General features: G+C 44.4%; 1 protein-coding gene across 1 annotated transcript in view; it reads left to right on the forward strand.

The window, feature by feature from the left end:
- GUCY2F (guanylate cyclase 2F, retinal) overlaps positions 1-23,540 on the forward strand; it is a 97,992-nt gene that overhangs the window by 66,462 nt on the left and 7,990 nt on the right. The window contains exons 10-15 of the mRNA XM_070290954.1: positions 4,786-4,935; positions 8,843-8,991; positions 12,163-12,326; positions 13,116-13,308; positions 17,632-17,806; positions 21,742-21,840. Of these exons, the coding sequence (XP_070147055.1) occupies positions 4,786-4,935; positions 8,843-8,991; positions 12,163-12,326; positions 13,116-13,308; positions 17,632-17,806; positions 21,742-21,840 (930 nt within the window). The remainder of the gene's footprint in view (positions 1-4,785; positions 4,936-8,842; positions 8,992-12,162; positions 12,327-13,115; positions 13,309-17,631; positions 17,807-21,741; positions 21,841-23,540) is intronic.

Raw genomic sequence — 23,540 nt, forward strand, 5'->3', positions numbered from 1 at the left:
CTTCTATTTGGTGCACCCTTAGCAGCACCAGACAATGCCTGTAGGGGTCATAACAGATCAAAGAAACAGGAGAAATCTGAGACTTCAGGGCTTGGGAGTGAGTGAGTGAGAGCTAGGAGGGAATGAACTGATGGAGAGGAAGAAGGAAGGAAGAGAAAGACGTAAGGAAAGAAAATGAATAGGGTTAAATAAATATAGGAAAGTAGCACATTCAATGTTTTAAGCAGTATTGCAAAGGGGAAGAGGGGAAGTGATAACACAAAAATGGAAAAGCAGACAACCCAAAAGAGACAGAGAGAGAATCAAAATGACAACATATACTCATACTCTTAAAAGAATCTTTGGTGTTAAAACTTTTAAAAATGCTGACTTTATAGGAGAAATGAAGACTGAAGGACACACAGTGACACATGCACAGATAGAGACGCAGTCCAGTCATCAGTGACGTCATTTTTGCGCCTAATAAAGCCAGTGGAATATGAGCCTTTAGGGAGTCATCTGGTCCAACTCGCCCATTTTACAAATGAGATAACTGAGTCTCAAGATTTGCTCAAATCGTGCACCTACTTAGCAGCATCAGTTCAGATCTTCTGAAGACTAGCTCCTGTACCCAGCTAAATGAAAACATTTAATAACAATTTCCTCTTTCTCTGACCATCAGTACTTTAAAGGACTTGAAGCTCTTGGTAATCACAACAGAAACATGTGATATTGTCTTTCTTTATGTCTCTCTCTGTCTCTGTCTCTTGTTCCCTCTATTTCTCTCTGTGGACCTGTTCTTGTTGACAACTGAATCATATGGTTATTATCTGGCTAATCCCAATTTGAAATCTTGGAGTAGTTGCCCGGTGTTAGGGCTAGGATGTTTGGATGACAGCTGCCGAGTGGGAAGTACTTATCTTCCTATCAAAATTACTCACCTATAAAATAAAACACAATGTCCAGCTTCCTAGGATTCCATTTAACTCACAGATTGGCAACTTTCAAACTTAAGAAACTCTAGTTTTAGAGTAAGGACAGGGTACCTGCAGTGGTTTTTTGTTTGTTTTTGTTTTTTTTTGGTGTACTGTGTCTGTCTCTTTCCCTGTTTCTCCCTCTTACACTTTCACTCCATTCTCCAAATTGCAAGGGCAATCTGGATGCTCAATCCATTCTTCACACACCGAAGCCAGAGGGAGTTTCCTGAACTGCAAATCTGATCATGTTACAGCTGTGCCAAAACTCATTGAATGGCTTCCCATTGCTCTTAGGATAAAGTTCAAACTCCTTTACATGGCTTACAAGTCTGTCGTGGTTTGGCGTGAGGACCTCTCATGCTTAACCACTGTCTCTATATTCCAGCCGTGCTGACCGCCTTCCAGTTTTTTATTTGCACTAGGTTCTCTCTTACTTCCAGAACTTTACATATACCTTGTTCATTGCTTGGAACACTCTTCCCTTCCCACTTTTACCCACTCATCTGAGTCTGGCTAAATTCTACTCCTTCCAGAAGGCTCAAATGATTCAAGAGGCTTCCTATGATCCCTTAGGCTTGGTGAAATTATCTTCTTTATGATCCTTTAAGGCTTTGAACTTTGTTTTAATACCACATTTTGTTGGTAATACATGTTTAATTAGCTGTCTTCTCTCCCTCCCTAAACTATAAGTCTTGTGAAGGTAAGAAATAAGTTTGCCTCCCACAGTGCCTTTCACCATACCTGGTGGAATAAATGTTTGTTGAATCAATGAATGGAAGAAATAAAGAAACTTGCTGCTCCCTAAGGCCTTGTAGATCGTCCGGCTCAATTTGTATTTTACAGATGGGGAAGCCAAGGTTTAGGAAGGTGAGCTGATTAGTGACCCAGATGAGATTGTGAACCCAGGATTCTTGACTTTTGCTCTGTGTTCTCTTGTATCCTATCACTGGCTCTCCAAGGTTGATTTTATCACCATGGCAGGGCTATGAGTTAGCCCTGGTTCCAGTAAACACAAAACAAGCCAAAGTGATTTTTTTTTTTTTTTTTCCTGAGAGTTCAAGTTTAATGATAGGCAGTGGCTCTTACTGGGCTCTGGAGTGGGAAGGGGGAGATGGGGGCATGTTGTAAGTGGATTCATTACTGCCTACTCTCAATTACATAAGTATAGTGCAAAAAAATCATTTTAGCCATTAACAACATACATGTAAGTGCTCTCTGAAAACACTGTTTGGTAATGATTGTATTTAATCACCCAGCTTTTTAACCGAGAGTTGTGTCCTCTTTTCCCTTCTTGTGCTGTTAAGTGTGCAGAGGGAGAGGATGCCAGGAACAAGCAGCTGCATACCATTTTCCCTGCCCCCCCCCACAAACATATGCCTGAAACCCCACGGTCAGTAATGTATTCCTTTGACTAAAGTATTATTCGTTTTTTTCCATTTCATTTGCAAGCATCAGTTCACCTAGGCAAGGTGACTGATGGGCAAAACTCTCCGGTTTTGGGCAGGGGAGTTGGGGGACAATGGCTGGGGACACCTGGAAGACAAAATGAGACAAGTATGTGCTTGGGGTGAGGCTAGAATTTCCTGGACCACCATTTAGATCAGAATGGGCTCCAAATAAGAATTTCCAGGGTGAGTTTCTCTTTCCTGGGTTTCAGCAACAAACCAAAATAATCTGACCTTTTATCCTCCTCCTTGCTTCCTAGGGCCTTGTCCTTTGGACTCTCTTCCCAATGCCCCAAATTTGACAAGCTGAAAAGTTAGCCAGTGTTTCTCCCCACCACCCCCACCCTCAACAGACAATCTTCTCCAGCCTCCTTGTCTGGTTGTCAGCCTGTTGTTTATTCCACTTCTCTCCCGTGGAGGAGCGCCCTGTCCCTTCCTTGTGCATTTTAACCTTTGTATATATCTCGGTCCTCCTCTTGCTGCTGTCACCCCTTGCACCTCACCTCTGGCTCTTGCTGTAATAATTTCCTAGCTGGTTTCCCTGATTCCAGCCTCTCTCCTCCTTCAATCCAGTTTGTGCAGGTTGCCAGATTAATCTTCCCAAACACAACTTTCATCAAATCCCTCTCCAGCTCCAGCACCCCTACTGCCTTTTGTATTCACTCCAAATGCCTTCATTTGGCTCTCGGGGCCTCTCACCTCCTGCCCTCATTCTTCCAGCCACCCTCCCTCCCCCACTTCATCAACCTCATTTCTCATTTCTCATTATTCCTTAACAGAGCCCTTCTCTTCAGCCAAGCTAATCTGCTTATCATCACTCCCATCCACAATTTGCACCTTTCTACCTCTTGTTCTTTTGCACGCACTGTTCTTTCTCCCTGCAAAGCCCTTACCCTCTCAGCTCTAGGAAACTGCATCCTTGACCTTCTTAACAAGCTCCTTTAAGATTTAACTTTTCCAGGAAGCCTTCCTGGAATAATTTGATCAGCTCAGTTTTTTTTTTTTTTTTATTAGCTCGAATCTCATGGACTTGCCAATATTGAACCATTTTTTGAGCTACAGAAACAGCAATTTCATATCGTTCAATGTAAAACATTCCCATTATTAATCGGTATTTCTTTATATGTTGCTTAAGGAAACTTGCCCCCAAATTTCTGAGTCTCTGATTGCCATGCGTGTGTATGCTAAGTCTCTTTAGTCATGTCCGACTCTGTGCAACCCTATGGACTGTAGCTTGCCAGGCTCCTCGGTCCATGGGATTCTCCAGGCAAGCTCACAGGAGGTGGATTGCCATGCCCTCCAAGGGATCTTTCTGACCCGGGGATCAAACCTGAGTCTCATAACTCCTGCATTGGTAGTCAGGTTCTTTACCACTAGCATCACCTGCAGAGATTATATTTTTTTAATGTGTGCTTAATATTGGCTTTTAATAGATTTCCTTCCTTACACTATAGAGCTTCCCAGGTGACTCAGTGGTAAAGAATCTGCCTGCCAATGCAGGAGCCACAGGAGACGTGGGTTCGATCCCTGGGTTAGGAAGATCCCTTGGAAAAGGAAATGGCGACCAACTCCAGTATTCTTGCCTGGGAAATCCCGTGGACAGCTGAGCCTGATGGGCTACAGCCCATGGGGTCACAAAGAGTCAGATATGACTGAGTGACTATGCATACACTATACAGTGGCCCACATCACCATCGCTGTTGTATTGCAATTAGGGGTACACATGTGTGTCTTGCCAGCTGGTCTGTGAACTCTGCAAGGGCAAAGGCAAGGTCTAATTCATCTCTGCCACTGCCCCATCCCTAGCACGGTGCCTCGTACATAGTAAATCCTCAGTAAATAATTGTGGAACTGAGTTGAAGGAATTGCTGCACCCTTTTGCTCTGCAAGGAACAGAGGAGGCTTGGGGATCCTCTAATCCTCAGTTAAGACCTGGAGAAATCAACTTGTGAATCCCTGAGCCCCAGCACATTCAAATTACCAGACACATGTAGATCTCAGCACACAGCAAATCCATGGCAACCAGTCTGGCAGTGCATTCGCCTTTCCCTGGAAGCTGGCCAACTGCTACTTGCAGGCTCAACAGAGCAAGAAAGCCAGCACCAGATAGTTTTTCTATTTCGAGCTTCTGTGCCCTTCCCCACACCTCTGCTGTGTCTGCCTGTATGCTCCTGGGGGTGGGGAAAGTAGTATGCTTTTGCTGTGAGTAATTCCTAGATTCATATATTCAGACCCTGGGGGCGGGAGGGCAGCACTAGCATGCCAGTCTGTCTTAATAAAAATATAAAGCAGTCAATAAAACAGCACCCTTGGAGCCCTCGAGGGCACTGCAAATGCTGTCAGTTAATTCTCCCTAGATTCATTACACAATGCTTTCTTTTCAGAGTTGCTGTGGACAGCCCCTGAACTGTTGAGAGCCCCGAGGGGCAGCAGGTTACGTTCTTTTGCAGGAGACGTCTATAGCTTTGCCATCATCATGCAGGAAGTGATGGTCCGGGGCACTCCATTCTGCATGATGGATCTGCCTGCCAAAGGTAAGCAGGAGATGTGAAAAAGGTACCAGGACCCCACCATGATCCAGGTCGTCAGGCCGACCTAGGCTGTTGTGATTTGCCAAAAGAGTGAACACGGTCCTGTGTTTGTGCTAACTGCCTGCTGGTCTGCAAGCAGCCTGTGTTGTGTGCAGGTGGCACTTGGAGCCAGAACGCTTTAGGCATTTGGAAGGAATTCCCCCCACCCAAGAAGCTGGTCCTTTTCCGAACTATGACATAAGCCAAGAGCCTAAAGGACTTTTATGTTAGCTTTTTTTTTTTTTGGCAGCCCCCTACCATTCCTTTCAGATACCCCCTGCCAGAGATTTCAGTGCCCCCTCCATGATGCTCCTGGATGTCAGAATCCTCCCTTTTCCTTGTGACCTGCTGTAGTCTTTCATCCTTATCTCCCATCAGAATCTTTGGCTGCCAGGCAAAAGTTTGAGGAGAAGCAGGATGCTGACATATTCTAAAAGTATGAGCTCACTAGATATTAAATAATTAGGAATGGAAAAATAGTAAGTTTATTAGTGGAGGACCCTGACGACATTGCTTTAACCAAGTGATTGAGGAACATCGTGTCTCCCCTGCCATAATGCACTGAGAAGGGCACAGTACCACCCTTGTGGTCTTCTTGCCCCCGAATGCATAAGCTCAATCTTACCATGAGAAAACATCAGACATAGCCCAACTGAGAGGCATTCTGACTGGCCAGTACTCATCAGAAGTATCAAAGTCATGAAAGACAGGGAGAGAATGAGGCACCATCACAAACTGGAGGAGACTGAGACAGAGCAATGAAATATGATATGGATGTTGAATTGGGTTGTGAAACAAACACAAAAGGATATTAGGGGGAAAATAATGAAATTCAAATAAAGACTCTAGATTAGTAATAAGCATTGTGCTGATATTAACTTCCTCTGTACTGTGATTTTATAAGTTGCTAACATTAGGGGGAAGCTGAGTAAAGGAGATATAGGCAATTATTGTATATTTAGTTTTTTACAACTTTTCTGAAAGTCTAAATGTATTTCAAAATACAAGATTTTAAAAATGCAAAATCAAACCAAACCTAAAATACTTAGTAGTATTTTGTCCCACTCAAAGCTTTATTTCTACCTAAACCCCCTCCCCAACAGTTCCTCATCACAAGTTAAATGAAGCCGTCTCCTCACATAACACACACAATCTGGTCCCTAGCTGCATCTTTAGGCTTATCTTCTGTCATTCCTCATACTCCAGCTAAGCTATGTGACTGGCAGTGCCTTGAAATCACCACTATCTCTCCCACCTTGGTGCCTCCACATGTGTTGCCTGTTTGCCTCATCCAACTCATGTCACCTTCACTGGGAAACCTTCTCTGACCTTTTAAGTGTGGGGTGGATGTCCCCTCTGTGCTCTCCCGTGTGTATGCCTGCTAGAGCACTTATATCGCTGGTCCTTGTTTATCTTTCCAATTGAACTGTGAACTCCTCAAGGACATGAACCATGCTGGGCCTAAGAACAGAGGTGACCTAGTTCACTTGTCAGTGTTCTGACACAGGGACAAGGGAACTTGATGGTATTCTGACAAAGAGACTCCTGTACTAGTGAGTTGGGTGGGGCAGTTGCACTCCATAGGGTCAGTTTCCATGGAATCTATTGCACTGGGGCCAGGGTAAGAGATGTGATGGAGAAACCATCACTGCATGGGCCAGCCTGAGTTAGCAGAGCAGAAGGTGTCATGTCACAAGGAGCAGAGGCAACAACTGAAATTGTTTCATGGAGGCTAGGTGATATTTCTTATGTGGTATAAAGGCATACTGCTGGAGGGTTATAGCCAAGGCAAAGGTAGGAAAGACACACTGGTGGTGCCAGCAAGGTTTGGTTCATGATGAGGATGTGAGAGTCCAGGGTGTGAAGAGGGGACTAGGGATAAGCAATGAGCTGAAGAGATAGTCAGGGCTTGGATTTTATCCTGTGGGTGATAAAAATCCATAAAGAGATTTCAAGCAAAAAAGCGACATGGCCAAATTCGTGTTTTCAGAATGGTTTGGAGAAGGCTGAGGTGGAAGCAGAGAGACCATGCAAGGTCTGATACATAGTAAATGTTGCACTCAGAGTGGAAGTCAAGTACTAGCAGCCAGGAGGATCCCAAGAGCCCCTGAATGATTTAATGGTGTTCTTAATTCCCTTCCCCTAGAGACCAGGCAGGGCCCATAACCTGGGCCTTCAGTGGGGGCTAATTGGGTCTACTGTGGGGATTGAAAGGCTTAGATATTTGGGGATAGGTGAAAGGAGCTAGATCATTGAAGCAATGGATAAATAACAAGGTCCTACTGTATAGCACAGGCTTCCCTGGTGGCTTAGTGGTAAAGAATCCGCTTGCCAATGCAGGAGATTTGATCTCCATGGATTTGATCCCTGGGTCAGGAAGATCCCCTGGAGAAGGGAATGGCAACCCACTCCAATATTCTTGCCTGAAGAATTCCTTGGACAGAGGAGTCTGGTGGGCTTCAGTCCATGAGGTCACAAAGAGTCAGACACAACTGAGGGACTAATGCACAAGCTGGAATCAAGATTGCCAGGAGAAATATCAATAACCTCAGATATGCAGATGACACCACCCTTATGGCAGAAAGTGGAGAGGAACTAAAAAGCCTCTTGATGAAAGTGAAAGAGGAGAGTGAAAAAGTTGGCTTAAAGCTCAACATTCAGAAAATGAAGATCATGGTATCTGGTCCCATCACTTCATGGGAAATAGATGGGGAAATGGTGGAAACAGTGTCAGACTTTATTTTGGGGGCTCCAAAATCACTGCAGATGGTGACTGCAGCCATGAAATTAAAAGACACTTACTCCTAGGAAGAAAAGTTATGACCGACCTAGATACCATATTGAAAAGCAGAGACATTACTTTTCAACAAAGGTCCATCTAGTCAAGGCTATGGTTTTTCCAGTAGTCATGTATGGATGTGAGAGTTGGACTGTGAAGAAAGCTGAGCACCGAAGAATTGATGCTTTTGAACTGTGGTGTTGGAGAAGACTCTTGAGAGACCCTTGGACTGCAAGGAGATCCAACCAGTCCATTCTGAAGGAGATCAGTCCTAGGTGTTCTTTGGAAAGAATGATGCTAAAGCTGAAAGTCCAGTACTTTGGCCACCTCATGGGAAGAGTTGACTCATTGGAAAAGACTCTGATGCTGGGAGGGATTGGGGGCAGGAGGAGAAGGGGACAACAGAGGATGAGATGGCTGGATGGCATCACTGACTCGATGGCTGTGAGTCTGAGTGAACTCTGGGAGTTGGTGATGGACAGGGAGGCCTGGCGTGCTGCAATTCATGGGGTCACAAAGAGTCGGACACGACTGAGCGACTGAACTGAACTGAACTGATACCAGAAATTAACACAACATTGTAAATCAACTATATATCAATAAAAAACTTAAATAATATGTAGCAGAAGCAGAACAAAGCTGTGCTTAAATGATTTTTGTTGTTTTGTCATTAAGTCATGTCTTTGCGACCCTATGGAATGTAGGCCACCAGGGCCCTATGTCCATGGGCTATCCCAGGCAAAAATACTGGAATGGGTTGCCATTTCCTCCTCCAAGGGATCTTCCCTACCCAGGGATGAAACCTGCATCTCCTGTATTGGCAGGCAATGAGCCACCAGGGAAGCCTGCTTAAATGATACCAAATACCTCAGTTAATTATTAATAGTTTCTCACTCCCTTTCTTGACTGATTGATATAGCCTTTGCTCAGATATAATTTATATTCAGGTCACCTAAGGAGAAAGTGGAATAGATGGCCTTTTTGTGATTTCTCTTGCCTGACGTCATTCTTGTTTAAAACTCAATTATCTTTACCAAATATTGGTACTTTCCCCACAATTTGTAGACCTTTTTTTTTTTTGCTTCCTGACAGAAATCATAGAAAGACTTAAGAAGCCTCCTCCAGTGTACAGACCAGTGGTTCCTCCTGAGCATGCACCCCCAGAATGTCTCCAGCTGATGAAGCAGTGCTGGGCTGAGGCTGCAGAACAACGACCAACATTTGATGAAATATTTAACCAGGTAAGGACTCTGTGAAGCTTAGCACTGCCCAGAAGCCATCTTGAAGCCAGCCTACCAAGACGAACTCCTTTGGTTCTCATCATATTGTGGAAGGACCCTCTTGCAAGAGAAGAAGGCATTCATCATGGGGATGAAGCATGGAACTGGCTATTTGAAGGCCCTTTGGTGCTGGATCATCTCCAGTACATCCCCCAAGTGCATTAGGATTCATTTTGGTCTCTCCTGTATCTGAACCTCTGCTCCATACCATCCACAATCTGACCTAACTGACCTTTCAAAGATGAACTTGAACCACCAAGCATTTGCAAGGCACTGTCATTGAGACCATTAGTAGAAGGAGTAGGTGGATCCTGGAATAGATGCTTTGGAAACTCCAGAGAACTCTGATGCGTATCTCATTTAAGTGAAGCCAGATTGTTTTGGGAGGGTATGGAAAAATATGAAGAGTTTGAAAGGGTTTTCAGGCTGGAAGGAAGTGCAAACATGGAGTGCAAAAGCAGGAGATTCCTTTGGTTCCTAGGGAACTGCTTGAGGCAATAAGCCCCGTGTGCTCAGTCATGTCTGACTCTTTTGACCCCGTGGACTGTCACCTGCCAGGCTCCTCTGTATATGGAATCTCCAAGGCAAGAATACTGGAGTGGGTTGCCATTTGCTTCTCCAGGGGACCTACCCAGGGATCGAGCCTGTGTCTCCTGCATTGGCAGGCAAATTCTTTACCATTTAGCCACCTGGGAAGCCCTACTTGAGGCAATAAAGTACATGAAAAGTGATACGTTCCCTCCTTAAGATACTGAGTTTCTAAAGAGCTTGACTCTTGCCCTAGAAGTCAGGAGCGGAGAGAGAGCCCTGCTAAGGTGCAGTTCCTATGTCAGAGCATGCACTTGAGCACTTTGTTCAAATGACAGGATACCGAAACTGAGGTAGTGCTCTGTCAGCGGTGGCGGAGAGGCTTTTGAACCTGGCTGGTGTACCGCACTGAGATGCTCAGTGAGTGGCAGGTATCTGAGGTGGAAAACAGAAAGAGTTGGATTGAAAGCCTGGGGGGCCCTGAATATTAAGTCATCCATGTCCCCAGCTCAGAATGCCTCCATTAGCCTGGCTGAGTCTCTTGAGGACACTCAGACAGGTGTTCAGTAGTAGCAGGGGAAAGGCACAGAATTATGGAGGTCAAATTTCTGAAAACTTACCATGAGGCAGGAAGAAAAGCATTCACCCTGGTGTTGATGCTAGAGATGTTATTTCAGAAGGCAGCAGAGAAGCTGGTGAAAGATAGAAGGAGTACACATCTAGGAGCTCAAAAAACTGTCTCCTTTTAATTGGTCAATTTCCAGGCAAAGTCATGAAATGACAAATAGAAAAACCAAGGCATCAAAAATGTAAATGACTTTCAAACAGGATGGCTTGGGGCTGCCCTCACTGAAATGCCTCCCCAATCCCTGCAGCTAATCCAACTGAAATGGGGAGAGGAGGAGGCTCCCTGGGTTAGGCAATAGGGGAATTGGAAAGATCCCCTGTAGCGGGGCACAGCCACCCACTCCAGTCTTCTTGCCTGGAGAATCCCATGGACAGAGGAGCCTGGTACACTACAGTCCATGGGGTTGCACGGAGTCAGACACTACTGAGCATCTGAGCACCAAAGCATCTGAGTTTGCTCTTGCGATTACCAACAGGACCTCGGTGGACAGGCAGATGCAGACCAGGCTCAGAAGGAAGCTTAGCCTTGGGGCATTGAGTGCTACGTAGAACACATGTGAACCCTTATGTGTATAAAAGGGTTCACTGGGACAGATTCCTAGGTGTTTGTTGAGCAAAATTACCACCAGTCTTCTCTTGGTGTCAACCCAGCCTTTTGCCTGCTGAATACAGCAGTAAGGAGGGGCTACCCTTCATGAAGATTGAAGGCAGGAGGAGTAGGGGATGACAGAGGATGAGATGGTTGGATGGCCTCACTGACTCAATGGACATGAATTTGAGCAAGTTCCAGGAGTTGGTGATGGACAGGGAAGCCTGGTGTGCTGCAGTCCATGGGGTTGCAAAGAGTCAGACACGATTGAGTGGCTGAACTGAACCAATGTTATGACAAACTCCTTGTCCCTGTACATGAACAGGGTCCCAGGAGGGCACATTGCAAATCTGTGGCATGCAGCCACCTCTAAAGGATCAGGGGCAAGACCAGTTGAATTTCTACATGACCCTGACATGAAGGCCAAGTCTTAGGAGACACCATTACTCTTGGGCCCCATGGTAAGAAATAAAGATAGATCTTACCATGTAGATCTTACCAGGCTTTCCTGGTGGCTCAGATGGTAAGGAATCTGCCTGCAATGCAGGAGCCCTGGGCTCGATCCCTGGGTTGGGAAGATCCCCTGGCAACCCACTCTAGCCTTCTTGCCTGGAGAATTCCGTAGACAGAGGAGCCTGCAGGGCTACAATCCATGGGATCACAAAGAGTCAGACATGACTGAGGGACTAACAAACATTTTTAAAAAAATGTAGATCTTGGGTCACATTTAAGAGGTCAAGGAACCTCCAGCTGTCCAAGTACTGGTAACATGGTGGCATTAGAAGATAAGTATAGTTTTGTAGGTTGATGATCTAGAAGAGTAAAAGAGCCCTCCTCTTTCCCTTATCCCACTTCACGACTGGCCTGAGCTCCAGACCAAATCTTGCCTTTGAAGTGGCCCCTGGTGGCTCAGACGGTAAAGCGTCTGCCCGCAATGCGGGAGACCTGGGTTCGATTCCTCGGTTGGGAAGGTCCCCTGGAAAAGGAAATGGCAATCTCCTCCAGCACTCTTGCCTGGAAAATCCCATGGATGGAGGAGCCTGATAGGCTACACCCCATGGGGTCGCAAAGAGTCAGACAAGACTGAGCGACTTCACTTCACTGCTTATGTGTTAGCATCTCAGAACTGAGGGGTACTGACCAGAGAGCACCTTTGCTTAGACTTGAAAGAACCAGAAGGGTAGGGGAAGAACTACTCAGGGAAAAAGAGCTCTGTGAATGGGCCAGGGTGACAAAAGAGTGAGAAGTGACTTTTCTTATTTATACATGGCTTTACCTCTCTTGCCTTGGCATTTTAGAGGAAGGGATGTGTGATAAAGGGTCTTGCTCCATCGCCTCTAAGTTTAAGGAGTAAGAATTCTCTGGCTCTCTTTCTGCTTTACTTCCAGTTTAAAACTTTCAATAAAGGGAAGAAGACTAATATTATTGACTCTATGCTTCGGATGCTGGAGCAATATTCTAGCAACTTGGAAGATTTGATCCAGGAGCGAACTGAAGAGCTGGAAATTGAAAAACAGAAAACGGAAAAGCTCCTGACACAGATGCTACCACCGTATGTGTGAAACCTGAGGAGTGTGAATGCTTGTAGCAGTGTGTTCTATTAAAAATAGAAAAAAAAAAGTGCCAATCAGCTAACTGCTCCCTCCCCATGTCCTGTACCCTCTCTATTCCCAGTAGGTTTGAGTCACACCTTCAAATCAAAGAATTGGAAAACCCAGGGAGCAGAGCACACTTCCTAATTTTCCACTTCTTGTGGATCATGCTAGTCATTTACATTTTTGATGCCTTGGTTTTTCTATTTGTCATTTCATGACTTTGCCTGGAAGTTGACCAATTAAAAGGAGACAGTTTTTTGAGCTCCTAGAGGGAAGTAGCTGGGTTGTCTTTCTAGGCTTTTCCTTCCTTAGAGTGGGAGCCTTATGTGTTGCTACCATTTCCAAATTTTTCAAGTCCCCTTATCATGATCTGCTAGGAGATAATCAGGGAAGTTAGTCTCCTGCAAAGGCAAACTCCTGGGAACATTTCGTGCCCCTAGGTGGGGTGGAGTGGGTGGGTCGGGGGAAGCAGAGAAAGAAGGATAGAGAGTTGGAAAAAGTCCACAAAGGAACAAACCAGGACTCTCTGCTCAATGATGTATTCCAGCACCTGGCACATTGCCTGGCACATTGTAAGCACTCAATATCTGTTTGTGAAATAAATGAAAGAAAGAGTGTTTGCATCCCAGTGACATTTTCTTCCTTCTTACCTACTTGGCAGTGAATTTTGGAGAAATTGTGTTCTAGCAGATGTGGCCTGGAGGGAGGCCTGTGTCCTCTGAGGAATGTCTGTGTCTGCTTTTCAGATCAGTTGCGGAATCTCTCAAAAAGGGCTGCACAGTTGAACCGGAGGGCTTTGACTTGGTCACCTTGTACTTCAGCGACATTGTGGGCTTCACTACTATCTCAGCCATGAGTGAGCCCATTGAGGTGGTGGATCTTCTCAATGACCTGTACACCCTCTTTGATGCCATCATTGGCAGTCATGATGTCTACAAGGTACATTACTTAGCAGGACAATATGTTCCAGAGAGCAGTTTTGATATGAGGCCCACCTGTGTGTACTCCAAAATTGAAGGAAGGATGCAATTTTATCGAATGCCGTTATTTAGGAATTAAAATTTAAATAGTATACCACTTCCATTGGTCTCCATTGAAATCGAAGGCCAAATAAAATGCATATAGTGTCACATTTTTCAAAATAACAAGCTCAACACAGCAAGAGATTGCTGGTCAGATTTCTTTTGAGCTGTTTTCTAGAACTGGGACTAAAAAGAGGTTGAGACCAATAAGTATTGTTGTTCTTCAGTTTCCAAGTACCCACAGGGCAGGCATGGAAGGGCATACAGAAGTGTTAGTGTTTGGCCCATAGTTGATGACTAAATTCATCTTGGGAAATTTTGTGTATATATAATACATGCTATTAAAATTTGGTTCCCTCCTTTAGGTACTGTTTTTATACAGGAGGAAACTCAACTTTGGACCTGAGGCTCTCTGGGATTGCTACAGGGTAACCTAAAGCCCACCTAGTGGTCTGAGGTTTCAAGAAGTGATTAATTGTGAGGTTGTAACCTGCTGCTCCCCGGAGAAGGCAATGGCACCCCACTCCAGTACTCTTGCCTGGACAATCCCATGGTCGGAGGAGCCTGGTGGGCTACAGTCCATGGGATCTCGATGAGTCGGACACGACTGAGCGGCTTCACTTTCACTCTTCACTTTCATGCATTGGAGAAGGAAATGGCAACCCACTCCAGTGTTCTTGCCTGGAGAATCCCAGGGACGGGGGAGCCTGGTGGGCTGCCGTCTATGGGGTCGCACAGAGTCGGACATGACTGAAGCGACTTAGCAGCAGCAGCAACCTGCTGCTCCCACTTTCCCTGATCCCTCCAGCATGTCACTTTCCACTATTTCTGTCAAAGGTGGCAGAAGATGAGTGGAGAACAGATGACTATATTCACTCATTTTGGTGCCATGCTTTTTTCCTCTTGATTGTATGTGTTGCCCTGTCTCTAGGCAGAAAAATGACTAAAAATCTCATAGCTGCGCAGGAACATGTCCATGTTGTCTGCAACATTGAAACTTGTTTTAGTGATGGAAAAAGATGCCCCAGGCATCCCACACTTTAGACAGCTCCTCTGTCCCAGGAACCCAGCTGGAGCTGGAGAATGAGTAGCTCCATTCATTGGATCCTTCACAGTAGCCTGAAAGGTTCCAACTCTCAAATCACACACAGGGCAGTGTGTCTATCTCAGATTAGACAGGGCTCTTTCAGGTCAAGTAGAGAGCCTCGGGGCTAGGCCAAGCTGCCTAAACAGGGCTCAGAAACAGGCATCATGCCTGTCAATCAGCAGGAGCTGCAAACTAATCAAGAAGCATACGTGGAAACCATGGTGCAGGAAAAATCCATGGAATCAGACTACCTGTCTTAACTTGTTGAATTCAAGCAGCCTGAAGAGAAAAACAAATCACTGAAAGCTAATTCAGTTGAAATTAAAATCAAAGATGATTCAGTGTGGGCAGTAACACAGCCACGAGTTTAATCAATCCAGCTGATACTGTTCAGACAATTGTTGGGGGTCTTGGGAATGAGGCTGTTAGGTATTTTGATACTTCATGGCTGCAATAGGAAGCTAGCGGGCTGTTTTCAGGACAGAGTAGGGCTATATGAATCCAAAAATTACATCTAAGTAGCCAGTCCTTTTTAATAAAAACAACACAGTACAGAGGAAATAAAAATTGAACCAGTGGCGGATCACCAAATCCGTTTGTGTTTGCATTTTCTTTACCTATAAAATTGGAATCGCCTCCCCTGGCACTTGCTAATCGGAAGTGGAAGTGAGAAGGCTGCTGCAGAATTATGAAGTTGGTGATTTGTTTTCAGTTTCAGTTTTCCTACTACCACTCCATCTTAACCAGACCTTTCCTATGCCTTATCTACCCTTTCTGTGCCCTTATTCTGATTTATGCAACCCATTTCCCTACACCAGTGTCACACCAAGGCCAAGAAGCACCCATGTTCCCTGTCCTTCTAATTTTCCCATCCATATCCCTGGGGTCTCCTGGGTGACTGACTCAGTAAAGCTGAAGGATCAACCACCAGTCAATGATAATAGCCAGCCAGTGAGTTTCTCCCTCCTGTGCATATAGTATTTGCATTGTACCATTGCCGTCTTCTGTGTGAGCAGGCATGCTTATTTATCTGAGAGCAGGAATCCTTTTCTCAAATTGTATTAGGTAAGAGAGGCCCTGAATGGAAGCATCCTGAGGTACAAAGCCCCATAGGTGTGAAGGATCACTATAGAAAGTCATAATGTGGAGCCTATTGCCAAATACTAAATTTTATCTGGAACTGAGTCATAGGCACAGTCCTGTGGTTTATTTCAAGACACGTCAGTTTGGCTATGATGATGATGGTGATGATGATGATGGTATTGGCTGGCACTTATCCCCCAGGCAGGTTTTAATTGCTTTGACATTTATTAAGTTACTTTGTCCTTAAAACACTCTATGAGGTGGGTGCTCTCATTATCCCTATTTTACAGATAAGGATACTGAAGCACAGAGGGGAAAAGTCATGTGACTAAGGCCACACAATTTGTAAAAGGTGCATCTGGGGTTCTAAACAAGGCTGTGTGATTTCAGAGTTTCATGCTCTTAACCATGGCACCCTGTAAGTGCAGTTATTTAGGAGAACATAGATTTTTAGGGCCATTTTAAAAAAAATTTATTCATTTTAATTAAAGGATAATTGCTTTACAATATTGTGTTGGTTTCTGCCACACATCAACATGAATCAGCCATAAGTATACTTATGTCCCCTCCCTCTTGAACCTGCCTTGCACCTCCCACCCCATCCCACCCCTCTAGGTTGCTAAAGAACCCCGGGTTAAGTTCCCCAAGTCATACAGCAAATTCCCATTGGCTATCTATTTTCCATATGTTAGTGTATATGTTTCCTTGTTGCTCCCTCCATTTGACCCACCCTCTCCTGTCCATTGTGTGTCCACAAGTCTGTTCTCTATGCCTGCGTCTCCATTGCTGCCCTACAAATAGGCTCATCAGTGCCTTCTTTCTAGATTCCATAGATATATATGTCAAAATATGATATTTATTTTTCTTTCTGACTTACTTCACTCTGTGTAATAGGCTCTAGGTTGATCCTCCTTACTAGAACTGACTCAAATGACTTTATATGACTGAGTAATAGTCCATTATATATATGTACCACAGCTTCTTTATCCATCCATCTGTTGATGGACATCTAGGTTGCTTCCATGTTCTAGCTATTGTAAATAGGGCTGCAGTGAACATTGGGGTACATGTGTCTTTTTCAGTTTTGTTTTCTGGAGGAGCCTGATAGGCTACAGTCCATGGGGCCGCAAAGAGTCGGACATGACTGAGCGACTTCACCTTCACCTTCACCTTCAGGGTATATGTTTAGTAGTGGGATTGCTGGGTCATATGGTAGTTTTATTCCTAGTTTTTAGGGAATCTAGGAGAACATAGAGTTTTAACTGAATGGAAACTTGTACTAGCAGAGTCTGATTGGCACATTTCATAAACATCCCTTCAGCTTACTTATCTTTTGGATTTACTTGCAAAGCTTCACCTTACTAGTCACTAGAAAGAGTGGATACACTTCTGTGGGGAAGATGAGGAGCACAGAGTCACCTTAATTCACAGGTGTCCAGTTCTAAGTGCCACCTGCAAGGAGTGGAGGGCTAGTACTGCTGCTCCTTAGAGAGGTAGTGCTAGGATGGGGAGCTGGTGGGAAAAGACAGTTCTCACACCTGGGGAAGCTGCAAAACTGTCATATTAGCAAGGCAAAGCAGAAGGAACAGACTGTTTCACTTCCTTCCTTTCCTTTTCCCTATATTTGCCTTTAAGCTACCCTAGCTCTTTGACCCAAATGGTCTAGAGAAATGCTTGCTGGGAAAGCACCTTCTCCAAGGGTGCTCCCCAATGAATATCCATGGACAGTCCCAGAAATCTCCCCTTTCCCTTCCCCAGGAATTGTTTGGAGCCAGAGAGTTCATTAGGGCCAGAAAGGAACCTGAGAAGTAACTGTAAAATCTATAGGTGTAAGACTTAAACATCAGTGTTTTTTAAATGAAGTTTCTTAAGTGATTCTACTGTGCAGCCAGGCCTGTGAAGCACTGAGAGCCTCTTTCTGACTTCTTCACTTTATAAGAAGAACACCTAGCGTCCATCATACCCTTTAACTGTATGAAAGGTCACACGTGCGCTCATGTATGCATGCTCTCACACACGCACACACACACAAATTATTTACTTGCTCATTCTATTTCCCCTGATTTCCAGGTGGAGACCATTGGAGATGCTTACATGGTGGCCTCAGGCCTCCCAAAGAGGAATGGCATGAGGCATGCAGCCGAGATTGCAAACATGTCCCTAGACATCCTCAGCTCTGTGGGTACCTTCAAGATGCGGCACATGCCAGAGGTGCCAGTCCGGATTCGAATAGGCCTGCACTCAGGTAACAACCAGCAGCTAAAGTGGGAGAAAACATTATGCACTGCAAGGGAAGGCTGGAAACAGGAGGAAGAGGGTAGCCCTTCCCTGATTATCGGCAGCTGGATTATCCAGGTGTCTAGTGCTGCCTCATTCCTTTTTGTCTCCCCAAGTTTCCTCTCCTTCCAGCACCTGCCCTACCCCAGTGGGCAGCAGCTCTTGTTCTAAGTACCAAACCCTTCCAGTCCACCTTTCTGGTTAGAGCCAGCATCTCCTTGTTTATGGTACAAGACCAGCCTGTATGTGTAGTATTTAAAGGATCATTCCTTTAATTCGTTGAAGTCTCAACTCCTGGAGTATTTATTCTCCCACCTCCCTCCTCACTTGCTTGAACATCTTCAGGATGCCCCCTCATTGTACCCTTTCCATCTGTCTTTATACATTCCCAGGTATCTTCTCAGGCCTCTCATCTTCTAGCTTCTGTTCGCCTCCTGTTTATCTTTGCTCTTCTAGGCCCCTTTTCTTCTCCCATCATTTTCATCCCTTTCCTACCAAATTTTGTAGAAGGATGATTGACATTTATCACACCATTTCTTCACTATCCACTCCCTCTTTAGCCCCTTTGCCATCTGGCTTCAGCCCTCATCACTTTTCCCAGTCCTAGTCTACCGCTATCTCTGCAGCACTTGGTAGTCTTGACAATTCCCACCGCCCCCATTGGCTTTTATGACCTGCTCCTCACTCTCTGAATGCTTCTTGTCCATTTCATTTACTGGCTCCCTTAGCAATCCCTGCTGTCTAACTGCTCCCACATTTTCTGCAAAACTCTGAGCTGTGATCTCCTTGCTCTCTGTATGTCCTGACCTTGAATTCATTTCTCAACTCATTCAAAACTGGCTTTCATTTTCTACCATTGTCTGATAATCTCATCTGTCTTTGTCTGTGTGCATGCTCAGTTGTGTCCGACTCTTTGCAACCCCAGGGACTGTAGCCCACCAGGCTCTTCTGTCCATGGAATATTCCAGGCAAGAATACTGGACTGGGTTGCCATTTCCTTCTCCAGGGGATCTTCCACATCCAGGGATCGAACCTGCATCCTTTGTACCTTCTGCATTGGCAGGCAGATTCTTTACCACTGTGTCACCTGGAAAGCCTTCTGCCACGGTTCTGTCCTTCATCCGCTGTTTCTCTCCCCTACTATGCTCTTCTGGGTGATCTCATCCATGTCTGTGGTTTAACTACCACTTGTGTACTGATGACTTCCAACTCTTCAGCTTCAACACCTGTCTTTTCCCTTAAGCTTCAGCCCTGTATATCAGACTTACTGCTGACATTTCCATTTGAATGTTCCACACAGACATCAGACCAACACATCCAAAATAGAGTGACTTTCTACCTATATAAATGATCTCCTCTTCCTGTATTTATTTTCTGTTTCAGTTGGTGTCACTACCATTCAGTTAGTCTTGAGAGTCATCCTCCTTGACTCTGCCCTCACCCTGATCTTCACCATTTAACTAAGTCTTACCTTTTCAATATTTCTTGATTCTGTCTTGTCTCTTCTTGACTCTCACTACTCAAGTCTAGGCCACCAGCATCTCTTGCCTGGATCACTGCCATAGCATCTTCTTGCTTCCACTCTTGCTTCTTTCTATCCATCCTTCTCATAGTTATCATCATCTTTGCTTGCCTGTCTGTCCATTAGACTATAAGCTCCTTGATGGCAGGAACCAGATCTTACTCATGTTTATATCCCGAATGCTTAGCCACATAGGTGATTTTCATCACTTTTCTTTTAAACAGGAGCCTTCATCTCTCATTGCTGCTTCAGTTTCACATCAACAACTCCCCTCAGCACAACTCTTCTTGGATGATTTACCATTACTTCAAATCTTGCATTTCTAAAACTTTAAGTCATCTTTTCCCACAAACCAGCATAAGTTCTCAAGCCCACATGCTAATTTTCTCATGGTTGTCAGACACTCAACATGTCTGTTGGTTCTCTTTCCCTAATGTCTCTCTTTTATCCCTCCTTTTTGCCCTCTATCATCACCTCCTTTCCAGTACTTACAACTTTGTGCTCGAGTTACTGTAATAGTCTCTTAACTGTTTTCCCTGGTTTTACTTTTCTCCCCTTTCAGTGCATTCTATATACTGATGTGAGAAAAAAAGAAAAAGAAATTTCATTATGTAATCCCCTGCTCAAAATTCTCTAGTGGTTCAAGGTCCACCATCTTGTACAACCCAATAGCCAATCTTGTCTCTAGTTTCTCCCCAGGCACCTGAACTAAGCAGACTGCTCTCTATAAGAGTTTCCCAAAATTCCAAACTCAAGCCCAACCACAAACCTTTGATTTTTGTCCCTTTTCTCCTACTCAAATCCAACTCACTCATCAAGATCTAAATCAAATCCTGCCTTCTCCACTGGATCTTTTTGGACTGAACCAAGCCTTAATAAACAACCCCTCTCCCATTTTCTAAACTATTAGAGCACTTCTGCCTGTACCATTTATCTTGCCTCAACCATACATTGTCTTGGATTGTTGCTTAATTGCTTCTGGTTTGGTAGTCTCCTCTCTTCAGTTAAACTCTAAATTCCTGCAGAACTGAGGCTATATGATACGTTTCTTTTTTATTCCCCTTGGTGCCTAGTTCAGTGCTCAGTGAATGCTTCTTAATGGGTGAGACATGAATTATAATGAGAAACATAACTTTTGTAGTTTTTTTTTTTAATTTTTATTTTTACTTTATTTTACTTTACAATACTGTATTGGTTTTGCCATACATTGACATGAATCCACCACGGGTGTACATGCGATCCCAAACATGAGCCCCCCTCCCACCTCCCTCCCCACAACATCCCTCTGGGTCATCCCCGTGCACCAGCCCCAAGCATGCTGTATCCTGCATCGGACATAGACTAGTGATTCGATTCTTACATGATAGTATACATGTTTCAATTTTTAACTTTTATTCTTACAAATGAATGTCCAGAAGGAATTTTTTAGAGCAAAATTATTTTGTGTGTGCATGCTTAGTTGCTCAGTCGTGTCCGACTCTATGCGACCCCATGGACTGTAGCCTGCCAGGCTCCTCTGTCCATGGGGATTCTCCAGGCAAGAATACTGGAGTGGATTGCCATGCCCTCCTCCAGGGGATCTTCCCTACCCAGGTCTCTCGCATTGCAGGCGGATTCTTTACCATCTGAGCAACTAGGGAAGCCCTTCCCTAACTCAGGGAACAGCAAAAAGATAATGCTGAACAATTTTCACTTAGAACAGAGACCAGAAAGGTGAAGTTGAGACATTTCTAGATATTTTTGAACTAGATTTTCAGTATGGTTGCTGAAATTTCTTTCAAGTAATGTTCATTCTCTGAACATTTAGCATGGTTGTATTAAAATGTAAAAGCAAAAACCATTCTAAGGGTAAATAGAAAATATTCTCAGATCATCTTTATATACTACACAGATGATTGAATGTCAACTATACTTCTTTTCAGATTTTCCAACTGTCTTAGCAATAATTCTCTTTATAGACACAATTTGGGAGACAGATAGCCCCATGGATACCTCCTTCCAACCCTAAGGCACAAGAAAGACTCACATTTTTCCCTTGAAACAAACATGCTTGGATCCTGAATCCCTGCCCAGGCTTTCCTTATTGGGTTTAATGCTTGGTTGTCCCTATTGACAGATATAAGCATCTTGGGTGTTACTGTTACTTGGAACAAAGACATCAATCAGAAGGGTAATCATTTCTGCATTGTCATAAATTTGTTTTTTTTTAATAGGGCAAAGAATGCATTACTCACCATAAGATTTCCTTCAGAGTCCCAGAGCTATGTAGTGGCAACTTTATTCTTTCATGCAGCTACATTCCTTCCCTTGGCAGTGTCCCTCTATTAGCATTGGATTCATACCTGATGACTATAATCCTGATTACCTGTGCTCCTCTATAGGGCCGGTTGTTGCTGGAGTGGTGGGCCTCACCATGCCCAGATACTGCTTGTTTGGAGACACTGTGAACACAGCTTCTCGGATGGAATCAACAGGGTTACGTGAGTATCTCTAGAGGGATGAATGGGATGGTAATCTCCTGCTACTGGGAAAGTGATTCTTCCTCAAGAGAGGGGAAAGAGAGCAGAGAGATGTTTGAATGTTTCAAAGAATTATTAAAAGGTAATTTGAGAATCTTAAGGGGATGTAACACACAGGTTTTTGTCTCTAATGGCAAACCAGTAGGGGGTGATGTTGGACTGAACATGTACCTTTCTTGTTTTAGAAATGAAGCTGTAGCTAGGTGACACTGAAACAGCCAGCAGTTTGATCAAAACAACAACAACAACAACAAAATCCTTCGGGTAAAGGAAAAAATTGGCCAGCCTGGTGGGTTTGTGGGCATCATATTGAAAAAAGAAACAGGAAAGGCACTGACATTGTTTTTTCAACTAGTTTGTAGAGACACACCCAGAGTCAGCTCTCTCCCAACCAGCTGATGTTTCCTGCTTTAGTCTTTTTTTGAACTGGTTAGGACCCCAGGAGTTCTGGCTTCATCAAAGCACCCTCAAATTTAGCTAGCAATAATGCTTCAATCTGAGGAGCTTGGAATTCTGAAATAATTTCAACTTGCCTGTATATAAAACTCTTAGCTTCTATCAAACCAGGTATGGTATCAAAGATGCCATTTCTCCCCTATTGCTTTGAGAAGAAAACCATACAAACCATTATGCCATTTGTCGGTGCCTGGCAACACTTTCTTGTTTATTTCCTATCACTCCTAAGGCAATGTCAGAATCACAATGTGCTTTACCTATATCATAGGCAAAGTGATTTGTTCAAGCTAGTATAAAAAAACAGAGACAACAATAGATTTTATATACAGTTTTCATGGATTAAATATTAGAAAAAAATCACTTAAGCCCTTAGCAGCCCTGGCTCTGACAGCTACTAAGCAGGACAAGCTCTTCTCAAACTTCAGCAGCGTATGCAGCCTAGTCCCTGATGATATGGTGGTCTCTATCACAGTGGGTGGTGCCCTGTCTGACCCCACGTCTCATCACTCATGTGCCGAAACAGACTTGAACAATAGGCCCAGTCTTAGTCAGTCTAGCCCGTGCAGCCATGATAAAGGAGGCAGCACGGAACTTAGAAGCTGTTGTCAGAATAAATTTTCTGACATCTGGCAAAGTCTTCAAATGCTGCAGACATGGCAGAGGCCATGGGAGTAGTCATCCAGGAACTGCGGCATGCGCGTAACTTTGCTCTAGAAGCGCAGCCCAGGAGGAAGTGAAACTGGCACAGTTCTCTGGACTGATGTAAGCCCGTCGAACAGTGCAGTCATATTCTGGTCTGCACTAGGGAAACTCCACACATTTCATGTTGGAAATACAGAGCTGAGAGCGGAAAGCGGATCATGAGAGAGTCATGCACAGCAGATGTGTGTGGAGCACTGACTCTGTAAGGAAGGCATTGTGAGGGATATGGAGAAGTGTACATATGTAGTCTCTGTACTACAGAAGCTGGTTAGAGTGCTTTTCTGGAAGCTAATGACTGTGACTGAAACGTGACATTAAGTGCTGCTCCTGACTGAAGACCTGTAAAGAGGTAGCTTCTAAGTTCGTGTTGGATATGAGATTAGGACGCATCATAGGTCTGTTTTTAAAAAATCAGTTTCATCAACACCTCTTTTATGCTCAGTTGAATCTACTGATTCTAAAATGGAAGTGACTAGTGACCCAGCCCTGGAGTGATCTTCCTT

Source organism: Ovis canadensis, chromosome X (genome assembly GCF_042477335.2).
Source record: "Ovis canadensis isolate MfBH-ARS-UI-01 breed Bighorn chromosome X, ARS-UI_OviCan_v2, whole genome shotgun sequence".
NCBI lineage: Eukaryota > Metazoa > Chordata > Mammalia > Artiodactyla > Bovidae > Ovis > Ovis canadensis.